Source organism: Mustela lutreola, chromosome 8 (genome assembly GCF_030435805.1).
Source record: "Mustela lutreola isolate mMusLut2 chromosome 8, mMusLut2.pri, whole genome shotgun sequence".
NCBI classification, from domain to species: Eukaryota; Metazoa; Chordata; class Mammalia; order Carnivora; family Mustelidae; genus Mustela; species Mustela lutreola.
The window spans coordinates 62,331,141-62,352,113 of record NC_081297.1 but is presented as its reverse complement, the minus strand read 5'-3'; the positions used below and the strand labels follow the sequence as shown (position 1 = coordinate 62,352,113).

At 41.2% G+C, this 20,973-nt stretch overlaps 1 protein-coding gene across 4 annotated transcripts in view; it reads left to right on the top strand.

Annotated features, from left to right (window-relative positions):
• Positions 1 to 2,396: 2,396 nt before the first annotated feature.
• Positions 2,397 to 20,973, top strand: part of EIF4B (eukaryotic translation initiation factor 4B) — a 30,986-nt gene continuing 12,409 nt past the window's right edge. For 2 of the 4 annotated variants that reach the window (XM_059185247.1, XM_059185246.1), the window contains exons 1-6: positions 2,397 to 2,561; positions 10,545 to 10,682; positions 11,735 to 11,943; positions 15,442 to 15,558; positions 17,420 to 17,474; positions 17,971 to 18,105. In XM_059185247.1, the coding sequence (XP_059041230.1) occupies positions 2,549 to 2,561; positions 10,545 to 10,682; positions 11,735 to 11,943; positions 15,442 to 15,558; positions 17,420 to 17,474; positions 17,971 to 18,105 (667 nt within the window). In that variant the 5' untranslated portion in view covers positions 2,397 to 2,548. The remainder of the gene's footprint in view (positions 2,562 to 10,544; positions 10,683 to 11,734; positions 11,944 to 15,441; positions 15,559 to 17,419; positions 17,475 to 17,970; positions 18,106 to 20,973) is intronic. The other 2 variants (XM_059185249.1, XM_059185248.1) reach the window with 1 other exon arrangement.

Sequence of the window (20,973 nt, the reverse complement as noted above, 5' to 3'; positions counted from 1 at the left end):
CCTCTCCTGTGCCCTTTACCAATTACCAAATTTAATTCCAAAATATATCTGCATCTGTCTCTTTCCATCCCTACACTCACATCTAAGCCACCATCTTCTCACATCAGAATTACAGCAGCCAGGGGCACCTGGGTGGCTCAATGGGTTAAGTCTCTGTCTTTGGCTCAGGTCATGATCTCAGGGTCCTGGGATCGAGCCCCACATCAGGCTCTATGCTCAGCGGGGAGCCTGCTTCCTCCTCACTCTCTGTCTGCCTCTCTAACTACTTGTGATCTCTCACTTTCTATGTCAAATAAATAAAATCTTAAAAAAAAAAAAAAAAAGAATTACAACAGCCAGACCAGCTTATCCAGTAGGTATAGGAGGCTGAGCTCCTCCATAACTTAAGGGCCCTCAAAAACATTTTAGTTTAAAATTATAATAAAAAAACAAATGTTTAGGTCAAACAATATTTTACTGTATAATATTAATATATTGGCCAGCAATCATAAAGTACAATTTTAATGATGAATATTTACATAAATATACACTGATGTATCCACCACCTACATCAAGACACTAAGTAATCCTTTTCAGAATTTTATTTCAAGTCATGACAGAAAATTGCATACTTCTATTGCGTAAATTTGCATAAAATCCTTCCACGCTTTCCCAACCCACCTGAAATAAAATCCAAACTCCTAAACCTGGTTTACAAAGCCTCACACGTTCTAACTCCTAACTATCTCTCAAACTTCCATCTTGTACCACCCTCCTCCTCCCTTACCACGCCCCAGCTACCAGCTTTAAAATCCTCAATTTGGGCCACCTGGGTGGCTCAGTGGGTTAAGCCTCTGCCTTCAGCTCGGATCATGATCTCAGGGTCCCGCATCGGGCTCTCTGCTCATCGGGGAGCTTGCTTCCCCCTCTCTCTCTGCCTGCATGTAATCTCTCTCTGTCAAATAAATAAATAAAATCTTTTTTTTTTTTTAATCCTCAACTTGTCAAGGTGGTCTTGTCCTGGAGCTTATGACCCAGGTATGCATCTTCTGCCTTTTCCTAAAGCTCTTCCTAAAGATGTTCACAGGACTGGCAATTTGTAATCCAGACCCGCTGTTCTTTCTTTAAAAGATTTTCTTTATTTGACAGAGAAAAATAGAGCGTGGGGGGGGGGGCGCACAAGAAGGGTGAGTGGCAGGCAGAGGGAGAGGGAGAAGCAGACTCCCTGCTGAACAGGGAGCCTGACCTGAGGCTCCATGCCAGGACCCTGAGATCATGACCTGAGCAGAAGACAGACTCTTAACCAAGGGACTGAGCCAGCCAGGCGGCCCTCTGGATGTTTCTAAATGTCACTTCTTCAGAGCCTTTCCCTGACCAGGTAGCCTAAAGTTGCACCCAATCATCTTTTAATCAAAGCGCCTTAATTACCTGCAGAGTGCTTATCATCTCTAATATTCATTCACTGCTCATCGTCTGTCTTTCCCTAACTGTACTATAACGTCCTCCGGAGTTTTGTTTTCTGTCGTATTTTAAAATGCCAATAACAGTGCCTGACACATGGTAGGCGCTCAATGAAAATTTTCGTTAAAAAAACATACTAATACAGTATATGACAAATAATATGTAATAGAATGTAGCATAAGGTAGGGGAAGCATGAATAACACTTGGCTGTGAAATCCTAAGCACGGGGATCTTACTGAAGGTAGTCGATGAAATGAAGGACTCATTGAGCTACAAGTTCATGGAAATTAAGTGTTCGATATTTGTTACTTCCTTATTCCTTCTAAACATGCCGAATTAAAATCATCCTTAGGGGCGCCTGGGTGGCTCAGTGGGTTAAGCCGCTGCCTTCGGCTCAGGTCATGATCTCAGGGTCCTGGGATCGAATCCCGCATCGGGCTCTCTGCTCAGTGGGGAGCCTGCTTCCTCCTCTCTCTCTCTGCCTGCCTCTCTGCCTACTTGTGATCTCCCTCTGTCAAATAAATAAATAAAATCTTTTAAAAATAAATAAATAAATAAATAAAAATAAAATCATCCTTAGGTAAGATTGGGCTTGTTTTCCTTCAACAGAAATCGACTTTTAAAAAATCTCAAATGAACCACATACGTCTTCACGCGTGGAAAATCAAAAGAAAAGAAACTTAGAATCTTCCCTTTCATAAAATGAATTGCAGGACGCCTACTCCTGATTCCAGCCCACCTCCATTCCGCCCCAGACTACTGGAACCTGCAGGCCTGGCCCCGCCCCTTCCGTTTACTGCACCGGCAGGAAGTTAGCCGATCGTGAAACCCGCCCCCTCGTCCGCGCGTAGCCCTTCGTAAAGCGTGAGGGATTTCGCGACAGCCCAGGCCCCACCCCTTTCGCCACATGTCGCGCAAGTCTTCCCATCCGACGCCGCGCCACCTCCTCGCGCTGCTTTACGAACCTAGAGCAGCGCCGCTCCGCCTCCTGTCTCCCTCCTCACCTCCCCGCCCCCTCCCAGTTTCGCATCTCCTAGCCCGACGCTCCCGCTATAATCACGTGATTGCCTCATCCGGGTCCTTTGCGTTCTCTCTCCCTCTCCCAACATGGCGGCCTCAGGTGAGTGAGCGGCCGAGCGCGGCCAAGGACCAGGCTCATCAGCCACTCTCCGAGCCTGATCCACTGATACCCTGGAGTCGGGGAGAGGGCGGCACCGCTTTCCTTCGGGCTTTGGTGCTGCGGCAGGCTGGCGGCTTGGCCATGTTAGGTTATCGCCTCGGGATGTTTGGGGGGAGGGGAGTCCTTCCCCTCCCCCTCACACCCTTTTCACCCCGTCAGCGCGAGGTTGGAGCGGGGAGTAATGATGGACTCTGGCTTGAGTTGGAGTGATGAGGCGCTGAAAGATCTGCGGGAGGCGTGAGGCCTTCTCATAGACGTGAAGCACTGTGCCCGCGTGGAGGAAGGAAGGAGGCGGTTGGCGCGCGGACGGGTGCACAGTAGAATACGTCTCCCAGGCGCGAGGCCGTTGCGGACGGGAGTGGGGGCAGGGGAATAAAGGGGGGGGCAGTTAGAACACGAGCGCGAGTCGGTGGAGGGGCGGGGGGAGCGACGACGCGCCTGCGCGGTAGCAGAGACAAGGGTAGCGGAGACCGGCGCGAGGGCCCAGATGGGAAGGTTTTGCGCGCATGTATTGCTTTCCCTATGTCCTTCCACTTTCTGCTCTTCCCGTTTTAGAGTGGGGCCCGGCCCCTATATTCTTCCAAGGGTGAAAGTGTTAGGTTTGGAGGTTGAAGCTGCTGGAGTTAGGTGGGGGTGGGGAACCCAGTGTGGTGCGCCCACGTGTTGGAGGAGAGAAAGCAAGGATGGAGACCTAGATTTCCTGTAGGCCTTTTTTTTTTTTTTTTAATTCAATCAGTATTTAAATCAATCAGTTTACTGAGCGCAGACAAGGGTAGGCGTGGTTCTAGGTGTTGGGGTTGGATAAAATGGTGAACAAGATCAGAACCCTTGACAGCTTCCATTATAGTTTATTTTGATAGCTCCGATAGTAGAGTTACCTTTTTTTTTTTTTTTTTTTTAATAACTGCACAACTGGGGAGTGCTTTTTAAAATAATACTAGTGAATAGAGTTGGGGGGTTTTTAGACGACTTTGGAGTCGAGAATATCCGTGTCCTACAGGTCAGCTTGCGTTTCTCAAGGACTTGGCATTGGACTTTGGAACATTTTCAGCATCCGTTTATTCTAGTTCAGGGGGTGATAGTTTCTCTCTCATGATCATGCATTCTACAAAACAGTGCTTGAACCTTTGCTATCTGTAGACACTCACTTCTCATCAAGAATTTATTTACTGTGTTACATAGAAGACGAAAAATTATGTATGTTCTTGAAGAACGTTGGAGGAGTTGAGGTGCATTTGAACATGATGCCTTTCATTGGTGTGGCTCTTGACAGTTGACCAGGCTCTTGTGTGTATGTTGTCTCATTTGATCCTCTGAGATAATGTAGGCAGATGGTGGTATCTCCCAGATGAGAAAGATGAAATTAATTTGTCCAAGGTCACATGGCTGCAGGTAGCAGAGCAAGGTCAAAATCTTTGAGACTGCTGACTGCCCTCCACTATCAACTTGGAAATAACAAGGTTGGCTTCCATGTTATCATGTGTAGGGTACTTATTAGGCCTGGATTTGCCTCTTGACGGCTTAGTGCCATAATTTAGTGAAAAGCCTACATTCCCTTTTCACTATAATTTGTGGAATTTTTAAGGGTAGAAGACACTTCGGTGGTCTCTGCCCATCATTTTACAGAACTGAGTGAAACCAGGACTGGTTAAAGGGATTTGCTTGATGTCCCCTTCTCCTGCTCTTCCACATTTACTCTACCCACTTTGAGCCCCTCATCTCTTTTCTTTAATTTGGTTCCATAAGTCTTAGCATTGTAGTATATGTAAGGGACACTGATAGTACTAGAGTACAAGGTTACATCTGACAGTCTGCCTTTGATGAATTTGGGATTTATCAAACTTCTTTTCCCATTTAAATCTTTTCCAATCTCATTGATTTTGTTCAATGGCTAATATTCCCAGATTTGGCTGTGTTAATGAGACTATAAAATTCTTCATATATTTTCAAATACTTTTTCTTTTTTTTTTTAAGATTTTATTTATTTATTTGATAGAGATCACAAGTAGGGAGAGAGGGAGGGGGAAGCAGGCTCCCCGCCGAGCAGAGAGCCCGACACTGGGCTCCATCCCAGGACCCTGGGATCATGACCTGAGCCAAAGGCAGAGGCTTTAACCCACTGAGCCACCCAGGCGCCCCTATTTGATGGTGCCCAGTATCTTGTTGAAAGTTGATCTTATATTTTCTCGGTGAAAATATATGATAGAACTTAACAATACTCTTGTAAATGAAACTGAAAAATTCTTTGCAGCAATACCAGTATCCAGTTGACCCATTACTGATTTTCAAGAAATCAAAGTGTCCCAGAGCAGGTTACTGAACTGCTTACTTATAGGGAATCAAATGTCTTTGATACAGGTTAACATTTTTTTTAGACAAATGCTTTCAAATTGGAAAATAGTGCTGGTATGCACAGAAGGCTTTTCATTTGCATAGTGCTTCAAAATGTCATATGTGGCATCTCGTTTGGTTATTTTCATGGGAAGAGGACAGTATCCAACAGTTGGTTTCATACAGTGCCGGTCCTTACAGTTTAAAAGAGTTTTATTATATGCTTTTCACATAGTTTCCCCTGCTACCCAGAAGTAGAACATACTGGTTTTTTGCTTTGTTTTTTAAAGGGGGAGGGTCAGAGGGAGAAGCAGGCTCCCTGCCGATGCGGGATTCCATCCTGGGATTCCAGGATCATGACCTGAGCTGAAGGCAGTCACTTAACCAACTGAGCCACCCAGGTACCCCCCCCCCAAGTGCATATTTCTAAGTATGTGTATGCACACTTACAAGTACCCACACCAGAGTCCATTTTGAATTTTTATAGCTCTTTTACCGAGAAGCTCCCAAGTACTTTTTGTAGTGGTTAGCATAATGTGTGTTGGGTGCTTGTTTTATATTTTTTAAGTAAATGAACAAATTGAGTATGGAATGGTAAGGGGAAGGCAGTATGGCCTTTTTTTTCCAATTGTGTCAATTTGAAGAAGTTGGGTCATGGAACTAAACTGGTGGGTCGAGGTGTTGGAGCATATTCTGACTTGGTTTTCATTCTCCACTGTGCTCAACTGTAGCACACTAAACAGTGAGACCTGTTGACACCATGGTATTGCATTGTATGAAACCTCATGGCTTGGCTCTAAGGAGCAGCATAGGGGTGCCTGGGTTGCTCAGTCGGTTAAGCATCTGCCTTTGCCTCAGGTCAGGGTCCCAGGGTCCTGAGATTGAGCCCCACATCGGGCTCTCCGCTAAACGAAGAGCCTGCTTCTTCCTCTCCCTCTGCCTGCCCCTCTGCCTACTTGTGCTCTCTCTCTGTCTCTCTGTCAAATAAATTTTTAAGAATCTTTTTAAAAGGCGGGTGGCAGCATAATTAGTTTAGTTCTAGGCACTTTGGTTGGGCTCATTGTATTTATACAGACCATATTGTTTTCTTAAGGAAATATTTGTTGATCATGAATTCATTTTTAATTATGGAGGATTTGGCAGGATTCACTTTCCAGAAAGAAATGTCTTGCCCCATTAGAAGTCATTTTTTCTGCCACCCCCCCCCATCTGTTTCTTTGTATTTACCTATTCTGAACATTTCATATAAATGAAATCATATAGCATGTGGACTTTGTAACTAGCTTCTTTCATTTAACATTTTTTTCAGGGTTCATCCATGTTACGGAATGTATGGGTGCTCAGTTCCTTTTTATTGGAAAATCTATTGTATGGACATCTACATTTTATTTATCCATTCATCATTTGATGGAAATTTGGGTTGTTTCCAGTTTTTGCCTATTATGAATAATGCTGCTGCAGTCATGTACAGGTTTTTAGGATACTTTCCAACTTCCTAGCCTGTAGATACTAACATTCAGAAGAATTGGTGATCCTGTAAAATAAGTGGGACTTAGTTTAGCAAGATGTAAAATGAAGAAACTTAAGTTTTGACACAGCCCCCTCTGATTGTTAAGAGTTTTGTGAATTCTCCTTCCTAAATAAGAAATAATAGCTAAAGATACAGAAGTAGGGATGCATTGTACAAATAAGCTTTATTGCTAATAGTGCTTTAAGATGTCCTTTTGAGGGACACAACACCTGGGTGACTCAGCCCATTAAGTGTCTGCCTTTGGCTCAGGTCGTGATCCTAGAGTACTGGGATTGAGCCCCACTTCAGGTTCCCTGCTCAGCAGGAAGTCTGCTTCTCCCTCTGACCCTTCCACCTCTTGTGCTCTCTCTCTCTCTCAAATAAATAAATAAATAAAATTTTTTTTCTTTTTTCTTTTTTTTTTTAAGTGTCCTGGGGCGCCTGGGTGGTCCAGTCCTTAAGTGTTTGCCTTTGGGTCAGGTCATGATCCCAGAGTCCTGGGATCCAGCCCTGCATGGGACTCCCTCCTCAGCAGAGAGCCCGCCACTCCCTCTCTCACTCCCCCTGCTTGTGTTCCCTCTCGCTATGTCTCTGTCAAATAAATAAACAAAATCTTTTAAAAAAAAAAAAAAAGTTCTTTTGAAATTAAGATCTAATAGCCAGTCAGTAGATTTTGTCACTTCAGTATCTGACAGTTGGTGCTTTTATTGCTAATACAGTACAGTGGTAACAGGGAAACGTTCTAAGAAAACTAAATGAATCCTCTAATCTTTATATACTGCAGCCTGTTAAGTCCTAAAGACTCAGTTTATTGCAGCCACTTCCAGTAGTGTGCTTTATATAGGGCTAACATCCCTTTTTATTTGTCCTTTTATGTTTTGATGTGAAGCCACCACTTAAACCAGTGGTTCTCAACCAGGAGACAATTTTGTCTCACCCACAGAGGAGTCACTTACAGTATCTGAAGGCATTTTTGGTTGTCACAGCAGGGTGAGGGTTTTGGTACTGGCTGGAAATGTTGTTAAACTGTCTACAGTGCACAGGATAGCACCTGCACAACAAAGAATGACCCAGCCTAACATGTCAATGGTGCAGAAGTTGAGAAACTATAAATAAAGAGTTAAGCTGGTGTTAGTTGTAAAAAACCCAGTTTATTAAGGACACAGGTGTTTTGTCTCTTGTTTAAGGACTTGTAGACTTAAAAGTTTTTGAAAATGCTATCTTTTAAGCTCTTATTTAACCTATACGAGTATATAAAAAGCTTCACAAATACCTGGTACTTGTTCAGTAAGTTGCAGTAGTAACTAAATCAGAGGATTTAAAATTCCTGGGATATGTGTGTGTTTTCCCTTAGTCCATGTGGTTTTGACCTTAAATAATTGAGACATTTACCGTTTGTTACATGAAGTGGTTGGTTAAACTTTTCAACCAATTCACATCAGATTTAAAGGAAATTAAGAGTTGGACCAGTTAGATCATGTGGCAAGGAATTGATAAACCTGGAACATTAAACAATGCTTTCCTTAATCCACAGAAGACTGTTGAAATCCTAAACATGTAATGGGCCTAGACTCTAGAGTAGCAAAGGGCATGGAGGATTTAGATAACATCATTTCTCAGTTATTCAAGTAAAAATAGAGTGGAACAAACACTGGCATCCACTTTAGTTTACTGATTTTATTTTCTAAGGGCTAGTTAGTTCCTTTAAATCCATTTCTTTTTGTACTAAGTTACTGCTGCTGCTAGATTTTAAAAAATGTAAGTTACAGATCTTGTGAAAGAATTTTATCTTTAAATGAAGATCATCCATCATCCAGTGATTTCTCAGAATTTTTGGAGGAGACGGCAACAGAATCAGAGGAGAAATGAAGATACGTGTTTTAAAAAGACATTCTGAACAAACGGTGCTTTAGTGCCTTTTTTTGTTGTTGTTATGATGTTTAGTTCATTATTTTGAAACTTGCAGTAACATTAGAGAGGAAATTTTGTTGGTCAAGAGTCCGGGGTTTAAAAAAAAAAATTAAGGGATACAATTTGAGAAACCCTGATCTAGAAAGTTGGTATAAGCCAAAAATCAGACCAAAGACAGGTTAATTCCAGATTCTGCTCTTTTTGGTAATAGATACTAACGTAGGACGAAGGGGATGGGGATGCCTTAATCGAACTATTATTTTTATGTTAAACTTGACCTCATTGTATGGACTAGCCATCAGTTCTGTTTTTATTTCCCTGGTGACTAAACAGATCAATAATTGGGTATTAGCTTTGGATACTAGATTAAGCTCCATGAGGGTAAGGATCTCTTGCTGGCATCATATTAGTCCCCATCACGTTGAATTAGAGGATGTGGAAAAGGTGAAAAGAAGCCTGTACACTGTGCGCATTCAACCTCAGAGGCTGGCTCTATGTCTTGTTTGTGTTCGCTTATTAAATTTCTCCTAGGTCTTTGCATATAAGCTAGGGGCAGTATCAGTGCTGTAGGATCCAACCTCTGTATTACTGCTTTCTTTCAAAGCATAGAATAAATCCAAAGTATAACCTGGTTAATCAGAATTTCAGAGCAGGACTGGTAAGAAGTCACTTAAAAGAATTAAGAAAACTACATTCAGTACCATCTTTTCTCTGTATTATTGCAGTCAAGTTCATCTGGTCACCTCATTGAGACCATATGCTCCAGGTCTTAGTGTGTTCATTAACATTCATAGCAAGCAGGTCATCTTTATTTCTAGAAAGTTGGGTGTTTTGTTGTTTGTTTAAAGTGGGGAGGACAGAGGGAAAGAGAGATTACCTGCCGAGTGCAGAGCCCCCAGATGAGGAGCTCAGTCCCCCCACCTGGAGATGATAACCTGAGCAGAAATCAGGAGTTGGCCACTTAATGGACTGAGCCACCCAGTCCATGAAAGTTGGATTTTAAAAGAAAAGGTCCTGGTGAGAGAGGAACTTTCAGTTAAATGCTTGCATCATGTTACAAATTCTTCTTGGGTTGAAAATTAGATGAGAATTGGAACATGGAGGAGAAACTCAGGATTATAAAAGCCACAAAACTGGTCTTTGTTACAGCAAAGCTGCTTGCTTTTTTCTTATGATGTAGGGGCTGCTCTCAGGAGCAAGTTTTAGAACCTCAGTTATTCCTTTCAGCTCTTCTGCTATAGCTGCTAACTAGAGCCATGTCAGAAAAAGTCCTGAGAACTAGATAATTAAAGAGCCGAGGTCAGTCCGCTAGAGAGAGCCATTTGGAAATGTGTAAAGCTTTCATAACCATAGAAAACCTTCATATATGTTGGTTCTTAAGGTCTCTTATGTTTTCCCTTCCATACCCTATCTCCTTTTCATGTGTGGTGTTAGGGTAGGGAAGGAGAGAATTTTTTTCCATAGAGAGCAGGAAGAGCCAGCTCTGTGTAGAGTCTTATTGTGTGAACACTTTGAAATGACAGTAACACAGTTTACTATGGTTATGATACCCCCCTTCTCCCATAGAACTAATAACAAGCTTAGAGGCTGGGACTCCTGTGGGAAGAGCTCTAGATTTGGTATCCAAAACCCTGGGTTTAATTCTAGCTCTGCTATCTAATATCTTTGTAACTGTAGGCTAGTCCTTTAACCTCTCTGAGACTTAGTTTTCTTTTCTGTAAATTGATAGTAATGATTCCTGCCTCATGTGGTCATTTTACAATCCTCATAAATGCCAAAAAGAATGTTATTAGGGATGGGAGTTTTGTTTTAGTTCTTTGTATACAAGGAGTAATGGATATAATCACCTGTCTTAAACACAAGTAGTTACTAAATAAAAAATTTCCCATGATATATGAGTGAATATAGTTGAAATTAAAAAGTTGACCCCCACCCGAGTCTTAATGTTGAAATCTTTCTAGACCCTTTCCCATGCATAAAAATTTATTTTATCAGTTTTCATTGGGTTTTCTTGCTGTGCCAGGATGTTGTGCTTTGTCCTTATTTATATCTGTGTAATATACCATCACATCCTTTGGTGGCCCTTTATGTTGCTTTCTTTAACAGTAGTGCACTGTACAACTCTTTAATACCCAATTAATGACAATGTTTCTTTTGCCTTTTCGAAACAGCAAAAAAGAAGAATAAGAAGGGGAAAACTATCTCCCTAACAGACTTTCTGGCTGAGGATGGAGGGACTGGGGGAGGAAGCACCTATGTCCCCAAACCAGTCAGCTGGGCTGATGAAACAGATGACCTGGAAGGAGATGGTAATTTTCCCCCCCATCATGCTTGGAGTTTTCCTTCTTTTCGAGGCCAAACCCATTCCATAGTAATGGTTCACACTTGTAATCTGAAAGGAACTTACTTATTTTATAGAACACCGAGTCTTATATTTGTATATTCCATAGAATTTTTAGGTTTAAGCTATAAGTTTATGATTAGGGACTGAAGTGATTCAGGAGAGCTTAGTACCTGTTCTGGCTCTTACTAACAGGCTTTTCTCAAGGTATTAATTTAACCCTCATTTTCATTTCAAAAGTGGAAGACTAGATTACTAAAATTCTATGACATCCTGATACATGTAATCTATGAGCTGTTTATGTTCAGAATCAAAGGATAATTTGTTCTGGGAGCTATTTTGTAGGAAGTCATAGACAAAAATGGTCTGAGGAATGGGACAGAAATGAGCTTTATTTGCTTTGTTTCATTTTTAAGAGGAGGATAAACCATTAAGAAAACACTGTCCACCTAAAAAGTTAGGAATGTGAGAGTTGTCAGCAGTGTTTAAATCTATTTGGACTGCAAGGGTTTGAGTCCTGCCTCTACTAAGATCATCATCTACTTCTCTGCCATCTTTGTGATCTTGGGCAAGTTATTGAATATTCCTGAAATCTGCATTTCTGTTTCTGTACAGTGGGAACAGTCTCACAGGGTTAGGGAAGAGATAAGATGGAATATAATGAATATAAAATACCTGGCTCATCCTAACATTCCATAAGTACTTGATACTTTTTTTTCTTTGCTGCATAAGGAATGAGAGTTACCATGATACTGTTAATAAAAGCCTGGGCCTTTAAAGGCCTCAAAATACTTCAAAACCAAGAGATAGTGAATATTGAGTCTTTTTGCATTGTTAACCTTATTCTGACATTTCAGAAGCACTTTCTCTTTGATAAAAAAGGGACTTAACCAAGGGCACTTTACAGTTCTTTCCTGATGTAGCTTATTTAATCCTTGGCAGTTAGCATGAGTTCTCTTAGTCTATACCAGCGGTAAGGGAAGTTTGCTCTAATTTCTTCTGTTCACTTTCCTATCCTAGTTTCAACCACTTGGCACAGTAATGATGACGACGTGTATAGGGCACCTCCAATTGACCGTTCTATCCTGCCCACTGCTCCACGGGCTGCTCGGGAACCCAATATCGACCGGAGCCGTCTTCCGAAATCGCCACCCTATACTGCTTTTCTAGGGAACCTGCCCTATGATGTGACAGAAGAATCCATTAAGGAATTCTTTAGAGGATTAAATGTAAGTATAAAGGGTTAAGGCAATTAACTAGACATGGAGAATGACTAGATATTAACTAGACATGGAGAGAGAGATACTGGTTGTGACTATCTCTGAATTTCTAAGCTAGGAAAGAGTCTGAGATTGAATCTAGATGTGGAAGAAACGGGTGTTTAGGCCCTTTGAGAATGTTCTTGTCCCACACTCTTTTTTAGATTTTATCTGTTTGTTTGTCAGAGAGAGAGCACACAAGCAGGGGGAGCAGGAGGCAGAGGGAGAAACGGACCCCTGTAAGTGATAGACCCAGGAGCACCTGCCTGGCTCAGTCAGTGGAGCAGTGGACCCTGAGACCCTGATCTTAGGATCATGAATTTCAGCCCCACATTAGGCATATAGATTACTCAAAAAGTAATAATAATAATAATAACCCTGTTAGGTTGTAAGGCAGAAAGTTTGTCTGAACTCAATTCTGTTAATGACACTCAGGTTTATATCAAAATCAACTTTTTAATTTTAAATATGAATACGTTTAACTGGAAAATGTATAATTTATACAAACAAGAGTGTGCTGAAATGTATTAAAGGTTCTGTGAGCTTGGTGCCACATATAGTGGAATTCACAGTGTTTATAAGCATGCTTAAAAAGCTTAAGGGAGGATGTTTGGAATGCTGATCTAGAAGATTCCAGAAAGATGGAAAAGTGAGTATACAGGTCCTCAGGAGAAGTCCTTTTTCCAAACTTTGATTTAAAATAATACTTAGGACATGGGGTGCCTGGGTGGCTCAGTCCATTAAGCATCTGTCTTCAGGAGCACCTGGGTGGATCAGTCATTAAGCAGCTGCCTTCGGTTCAGGTCATGATCCTAGGGTCCTGGGATCAAGCCCCACCTCAGCCTTCCTCGCTAGTGGGAAGCCTGCTTCACCCTCTCCCACTCCCCCTGCTTGTGTTCCCTCTCCCACTGTCTGTCTCTGTCAAATAAATAAATAAAATCTTTTAAAAAAATAAAAATAAAAGCATCTGTCTTCAGCTCAGCTCATGATCCCAGGGCCCTGGGATTGAGCCCTGCATTGGGCTCGCAGCTCGGCAATGAGTCTGCTTCTCCCTCTCCCTCCGCCTGCTGCTCCCCTATTTATGCTCACTCTCTGTCAAATAAATAAATAAAATCTTTTTAAAAAATAAATAGAAATACTTAGGACACCTGGCTGGCTCAGTCAGTAGAGCATGTGACTTTTGATCTTGGGTTGTAAGTTCAAGCCCTGCGCTGGGGGTAGGAATTACTTAAAAAACAAAATCTTAAAGAAAGTTACTTAAAACTTGAAAAATCAGAATGAGTCACAATTTCCAGTCCTTTTGGGTTTTCTCTAGAGTTTTAGCCAGTGGGAGCACATTAAATAGTACATTTCCTTGGAGTGCCTGGCTGGCTCAATCAGTAGAGCATGTGACTCTTGATCTCAGGGTGGTGAGTTCGAGCCCCATATTGGGAGTAGAGTTTACCACCACCCACCCCCCCTTTAAAAAGTGTGTTTCCTTTAAAGATCTGCTGTCTCCTTCAGTCTTACTTTGTTTTTTACTCCGTAGAGTCTATTCTCTGCACTGGGCTACCAACTTATGGGTGGCTTTTTTGGTGGTGGTTTTGTTGTGTGTTTTCTGTTTTGTTTTGTTTTTACTATTTTTTAAGTATCTCAGCACCCAGTGTGGGGTTCAGACTCAACCCTGAGATCAAGAGTCACATGCTCAGGGTGCCTCGGTGGTTCAGTCAGTTGAGCATCTGACTCAACTGGGGCCGCGATCTCATGAGCATCTGACTCAGCTGGGGCCGCGATCTCATGGGTTTTGGGATTGAGCCCTGTGTCAGGCTCTGTGCTCAACAGGAAGTCTGCTTGAAGATTCTCTCCCTCTGCCTATGCCCTGGCGTGAATGCTGCTCTCTTTCTCTCTCGGTTTCTCTCCAAAATAAATAAAATCTTTAAAAAAAAGTCCCATGCCCTACTGACTGAGTGAGCCAGGCACCCCACAATGTGATTATTTTTTGACTGCCGCCTATAAATGTCCTCTCTGTACGAATTTGTAGTAGAACTAGAAGGCTGACCTGTTTTTGATTTCACTTTCTTGGCCTCTTCTGTATAGTGTTGAATAACCTCTGGCCCACTCAGGCTTCTCACTGTTAATGCTCTAGAATTGGTCTGGAGCTACTTCTCCTGTGGCATTTTCTTTTCCTGCTCTATTGACGAGCTGGCTTAAACTATAATTTAAAAGAGGCTATAACAAAATCTGTGTCTTGGGAGACAGAGAAAAGTATAACATCAGTGCTGCAGAAGAATATAACTTGAATACATGCAGAACCGAAGGATTGAAGTAAAAGGGTAAGAAAATATATGGAAGCCATCAAAAAGCTGGCCAGAAAATAGCTAAAAGTATTTGGAAGGTCCTAAAATTGGAAATGAAGAGTACATGCCTGTTGTAAATAATAAATACAAATTAGGGCCAGGGAAAGTTTTTTTATGAAACTTGAAGGAGTCCTGCAAACCTATTAGAAAACACAGGGTAACTTCAAAACCAGGTTAGAGTAAATTTTTTTCTGTGCTTTAAGACTAAGAGTTCACCAGTTTGCCGTCTTAGAACTCAACAGAAGAGGTAGGCCTGGTAGGGGTTTACAATCCAGGTTTGATTCAGCCAAGCTATTGTTAATATATGAAGATAGTAACATTTCTCAGGTAAGGTCTCCAAGAAGTAAACAGCCTAGAAACCTGGCAGAAATGGAGTTGAATTTCTGAAATAGAATTGGAAATAATGTATTAAAACCAACTGTAAGGGGGCGCCTGGGTGGCTCAGTGGGTTAAGCCTCTGCCTTCAGCTCAGGTCATGAAATCAAGGTCCTGGGATCGAGCCCCGCATCAGGTTCTCTGCTCAGCAGGGAGCCTGCTCCCCCTGCCCACCTGCCTCTCTGCCTGCTTGTGATCTCTCTTTCTCTCCGTCCAATAAATAAATAAAATCCTTAAAAAAAAATAAAACCAGCTATAATACAGGCATAAGGAGATTACTAAAATGAACTGATTCTGGAATGGATAGTTGATTTTTATTGAAAACTAAAAACTTGACTTGTAGAATGAGGCAAAAGTCAGGGATGCAAGAACTACCCTGAACTCAGGTTCATTTTTGTTTGTTTTTTGGGTTTTTTTGAGGGTTAAATTCATATTATTCAAATGGGAAAGTTTCAGTGGCTTAACAGTGAAGTCTGTCTTCTGTCCCTTTGCACCAGTTTTCCTGGAGACAACCAGGTTCTTGTGGTTTGTTTTTTGTTTTAAGTAGGCTCTAGGCCCAGTGTGGAGCATGTTGTGGGACGTAAACTCACTACTCTGAGATTAAGAGTCAAGCGCTTAATGGACTCAGCCATCCAGACGTCCCAGTTCTTTCGTGTTCAGAGAAATTCACTGCATATGCAGTGGTTGGGGGGGGGGGGGCGGGGAGACCGATGAACAGGATCACTCAATTGGGAAATATGTTTCTTTACTCCTTCAGATCAGTGCAGTGCGTTTACCTCGTGAACCCAGCAATCCAGAGAGGTTGAAAGGTTTTGGTTACGCTGAGTTTGAGGACCTGGATTCTTTGCTCAGTGCCCTGAGCCTCAACGAAGAGGTAAAGAAAAGAAAAGAAGGTGGGGAGTTAGAGGGGTGGGAGCTAACCAGTCTTAACATTTATCAATATATTTTTGGTTGGGTTGCTAACTATTTCAAAGATTGTCATAATATGTACAAAGAAAAGCACAGTGTAACAGCTGACATTCAAAAATCTAGCAGGTCTCATTTTGCTTTAGCAAATTCAGTAGGCTCCAATAACTCAGGGAGGTACTCTGGTGGAAAATAATGGAAGAAACCCACCATAACCAAGTCTTTATTAAGCTCTCGTTCATTTGTTCACAGCTTTGTCTCAACTCTCATGGCTTTGGCTTTTTAAAATAATCTGACCAGGTCAAAGCAAATAGAAAAATGATATTAATCAGTTTAGTGTTAAAGGCATTATCTGGTTTTCAGAGAAGTTAATAGTGTTTTTGATAATTTTAAGAGAGTTTGGAAACATTTCTCAGTTGAATGTCATTTGTAATACATTTTCCTAGGAATCTTCCTGCAGGAAAATGATGATCAACATTTAGTACTTCTGCTTTTTAACATTGCCCATAGATGTTTTTCTGTCCAGACACACAAGAGATTAGTAGGAAGAGGATATTGAGCTATTAATACATGAGGGGGATACAGGGATTAAATCTGACTAATTAAAGTTATTTGAGTAATTTGTGCCATGCAGTGATCCTTAAGCTAGCCCAAGCAGGATATTTTAAAAAGATTTAATTACCTGTTAGTTACGGAAGTTTCTAGTGTAAGACCTGCTTTTGTGTTTTGTTTTGTTTTTTAACCTCTAGTGACTAAAAATCAAACTAATTGTATCTGGGAAGGAAAGGGGCTTTTTTTTTTTCCTCTTTTAATTCCAGAAACCCCTTAACTTTCTTGAGAAGGCAATTTCCAGGGCCATTTGTGCCAAAACTCTATGGTCAAATCTGACATTTGACGAGATTGAAATCAGTATTCCTCCTTTCTCATAATTGAGTACAACCATATAATCTGAAGTAAATTACAAAAATGAAATACATGAAAAGCTTAAAGTTGTCCCAAAGTTTTTTCTTCTCAGATCATTTTCAGGTTTTATTAACCTTACTAATTTTTAATATCAGTCTGGATAAAGGGAAGACTACCATACAGTTTTATTATTTGAAGTTTGCTGAATTGTCTATTAGGTAAATGCTGTCACGGTCCAGACTTAGGAGTTACTTTGTTTCTAGAGATTGCATCATAGTGGCATTTAATATAATTCCGGGTGTTTTCAACTAAAACTGGCTGTTATCCTTCTTCAGCTGTAGATTCTACTGTGAAATGAGGAAAAATCAGCAGTAGAATTAATTGGGTTCAAAATGTATAAATAATGATGTGGGAAGGGGAAGTCAGAGGGTGTTCTGGAGGAACTGATTTATCCAAAGGTAATAGTGAGTGGAAGAACTTGAGATAATAGAGACCATGCTTGTTGCACCTTTGCTGTGCATAGTAGGAGCTCCACAAATGTCTGTATGAATCATTGTTCTGGACCCAAATATGCCTTTTATTAGCTAGTTGCCCGGGAATTATTTTTAGTTTATTACACTTGATAAATTGCTTTTGATAGTTAGAAGGCATATTTTGTGAAATATAGCTTTATAAAAACAGTAAGATAATTGATGTGATGTTGATATAAGCCCAATTTAAATTTGTTAATTCTAAGGGATTATTTCAGTTTTCAAGTCTTTATAAAGGATTCTTTAGCCAACAAATTGGAGTGTTGGCTAGATTACAGTGTTTTTCCTTTATCTTCCTTCCCCCAGTGCTTCTGCTATGCCCAGACGTTCAAGGTCACTCATGGGATTTGTGCATAATGGGGCAAAAGGTTGGTTAATGTGGTCCTATGCTCTCAGTCTCTAGGTAACAGGAGAATTCGAGTGGACGTTGCTGATCAAGCACAGGATAAAGGTAAGAAAGCTGATAGAAATCTTACTCTTTTGTTTTGGTCCTGAGATGACAAAGCAGAGGCACTCCTTCCCAGAAAATTTTCATAGCATTGGAGAGCGGTAGGCCCTCCTGAAACAAGAGCACTAGTTCTCAACTAAGGGTGATTTTGCCCCACAGGGGGTGTTTATCAGTGTGTGGAGACATCTAGTGTTATCAGAACTGGGGAGTGCGGCTGACCCCTTCTGGGTAGAATCCTGCGGTCGATCGTAGGACATGCATAGGACAACTCCCCACAGCGAAGAATGATCTGCCCAGAATATTGATAGTATTGAAGAGGGGAAACCCTGATTGATCTGGGTGAGCATGAATACGTAATAAATAGATGAGGTGAACCTAGCAGAAGAAGAAGGGCCTGATTCATTTATCCAGTCTGTCGGGGATGGGGTCTGGGTGTGTGAGAAATACTAGGCAGAAGTTTTTGTGCGCTAACTTGTGGTTTTTAAATTTATACCTATAGACAGGGATGATCGTTCTTTTGGCCGAGATAGAAATCGGGATTCTGACAAAACGGATACAGACTGGAGGGCGCGTCCTGCCACAGACAGCTTCGATGACTACCCGCCGAGGAGAGGTGATGATAGCTTTGGAGACAGTAAGTTCATTTTTATCAAGTGAGTTTCTTCTGTGTTCTGAGGACTTTGTAATAGGATATTACTTTTATACGCACTTTTATCAAGTGAGTTTCTTCTCTGTTCTGGGGACTTTGTAATAGGATAAGTATATGAATGTAAATGACCAGATAAGTATAAAGGGAGGGAGCAGTATACCCCCCCCCAAGTTTTTTTTTTTAAGGATTTTATTTATTTATTTGACAGAGATAAGTAGGCAGAGAGGGAGGGAGGAAGCAGGCTCCCTGCTGAGCAGAGAGCCCGATGTGGGGCTTGATCCCAGGACCCTGAGACCATGACCTGAGCTGAAGGCAGAGGCTTTAATCCACTGAGCCACCCAGGCACACACACCCCCCACGCAAAATCTTATAATACCCAGAGGAATTGATAGAGGCAAAAGAATTTATTTTTAATTTATTTTTTATTGTCAGCATAACAGTATTCATTATTTTTGCACCACACCCAGTGCTCCATGCAAGGCAAAAGAATTTGATAAATTTATAATTGTTTTTTTTTTTAAGTACTCTTAAGTTTGTGGGGTTTTTTTTGGTTGTTTTTTTTTTTTAAGATTTTGTTTATTTATTTGACAGACAGAGATCACAAGCAGGCAGAGAGAAAGGAAGCAGGCTCCCTGCTGAGCAGAGAGCCCCATGTGGGGCTCTATTGCAGGACCCTGAGATCATGACCTGAGCCAAAGGCAGAGGCTTTAACTCACTGAGCCATCCAGGCACCCCAGATTTATAATTTAAAAAAAAAAAAAAAACTTGCCAGATAAAGAATAAATCAAGATTTCTCTCTCTTTTGAGAAACATTTGTTTAGGGACACCATCGTGGCTCAATCAGTTAACCTTCAACTCTTGGTTTTAGCTCAGGTCATGATCTCAGGGTCATGAGATCCAGCATCTTGCTAGGGTCCATGCTGGGCATGGAGCCTGCTTAAGATTGTCTCTCTACCTCTGTGCTCCTCCAAAAAATAATAATAAAATAAATAAAAATAGGAACAGTTGTTCACAAACCCAACTGACCTTATAAAGAAAGGAACAAAAGTTCAGCAAGATTGCTGGGTTAAGGGGCACTTGGGTGGCTCAGTGGGTTAAGCCTCTGCCTTTGGCTCAGGTCATGATCTCAGAGTCCTGGGATCAAGCCCCCATCGGGCTCTCTGCTCAGCAGGGAGCCTGCTTCCCCCTTTTGCTGCCTACCTCTCTGGCTACTTGTGATATCTCTCTCTCTCTCTCTCTCTCTGTCAAATAAATAAAAACTTTTAAAAAAAAAGAAGAAAGAAAAGGAAAAAAAAAGATTTCTGGGTCAGTGGGGCGCCTGGGTGGCTCAGTCGTTAAGCATCTGCCTTTGGCTCAGGTCATGATCCCAGGGTCCTGGGTCAAGCCCTGCATTGGGGTCCCTGCTCGGCAGGAAGCCTGCTTTTCCCTCTCCCACCCCCACTGCTTGTGTTCCCTCTCTCACTGTATATCTTTCTGTCAAATAAATAAATAAAATCTTTAAAAAAAAAAAAAAGATTGCTGGGTTAAGAGCATTGTACAAAAAGATGGGTTGCATTATTAGCCAGCCAACAGTTAAAATGGAATTTTTAAATATACCTTTTAAAATAATAGAAAATTCATTCACCTCAAAAATAATAAATGTCAGGCACCTGGGTGGTTCAGTCATTAAGCATCTGCCTTTGGCCAGAGTCCTGGGATCAAGCCACAAGTCAGGTTCCTTGCTCAGCGGGGAGCCTGCTTCTCCCTCTCTGCTCCCCCTGCTTGTGCTCTCCTGTGTTGTCTCTATTAAATAAATAAGTAATCAATCAGTCAATCAAAAAGAAGAAGAAGAATGTCTACCATGTGCCAGATAGTGTTCTAAGCTCAGGCTCAGCGGGGAGCCTGCTTCTCCCTCTCTGCTCCCCCTGCTTGTGCTCTCCTGTGTTGTCTCTGTCAAATAAATAAATAAATAAATAAATCGAGCCTGCTTCTCCCTCTCTGCTCCCCCTGCTTGTGCTCTCCTGTGTTGTCTCTGTCAAATAAATAAATAAATAAATAGATAGATAGATAGATAGATAAATAAAATCTTCAAAAAGAAGAATAATAATAAATGTCTACCATGTGCCAGATAGTGTTCTAAGCTCAGGATATAGCAGTGAACAAAACAGACAAAATTTGTACCCTCATTGGACATTGTTTATACTGGGGGAAAGAAATGGTACTCAAATAAATCAACTATAATTTAGAGAAAGGAGAAGGGAAATAGAGAATGTCCTTAGGTAAGTGTTGGGGTGAATCCACAACTTCTACATATACCACCTAAATCCAACAAAAGATAGACAAAACTTTCATGGGGAAAATCGGCAACTCTATTGAAATATGTGAAGAAAGACCACTAATGCAGTAAATAAACTTTTCCGTATAATAAAATATAGTATACACATAATGATCTGGATGAAATTCAAAACCTATAATGTTGAGGGGAAATGGCAAAATTGTGTAAAAATTTGAGAACTGTTATACAGTGTTAATATGTAAATTGTAAGAACATATGCGTAGTAATGTAACTAACCACCACCATCAGTTTGGGTGAGGGTAAAGGGAGCCCTTTATCTATATTTGTAACCTGCTACTTTTAAATTTAAAAACTGAAGTAAACATGGCAAGCTGTTGGCATCTCCCAAACCTAATAAGTACAGGTACAAAAGTCTGTTACAGTTGATTCTGTTCTTCCTTGTGTGTTAGAAATATTTTTATAAGTAAAAAGAAAAAGAACAACCTCAGTTCATAAGTATTTTAATTTTGTGAGACATTTTGTGAGGTGTGTACCAGATAAAATTGAGGAAGCAACAAGAGATAGAATTCTGTTTTTGA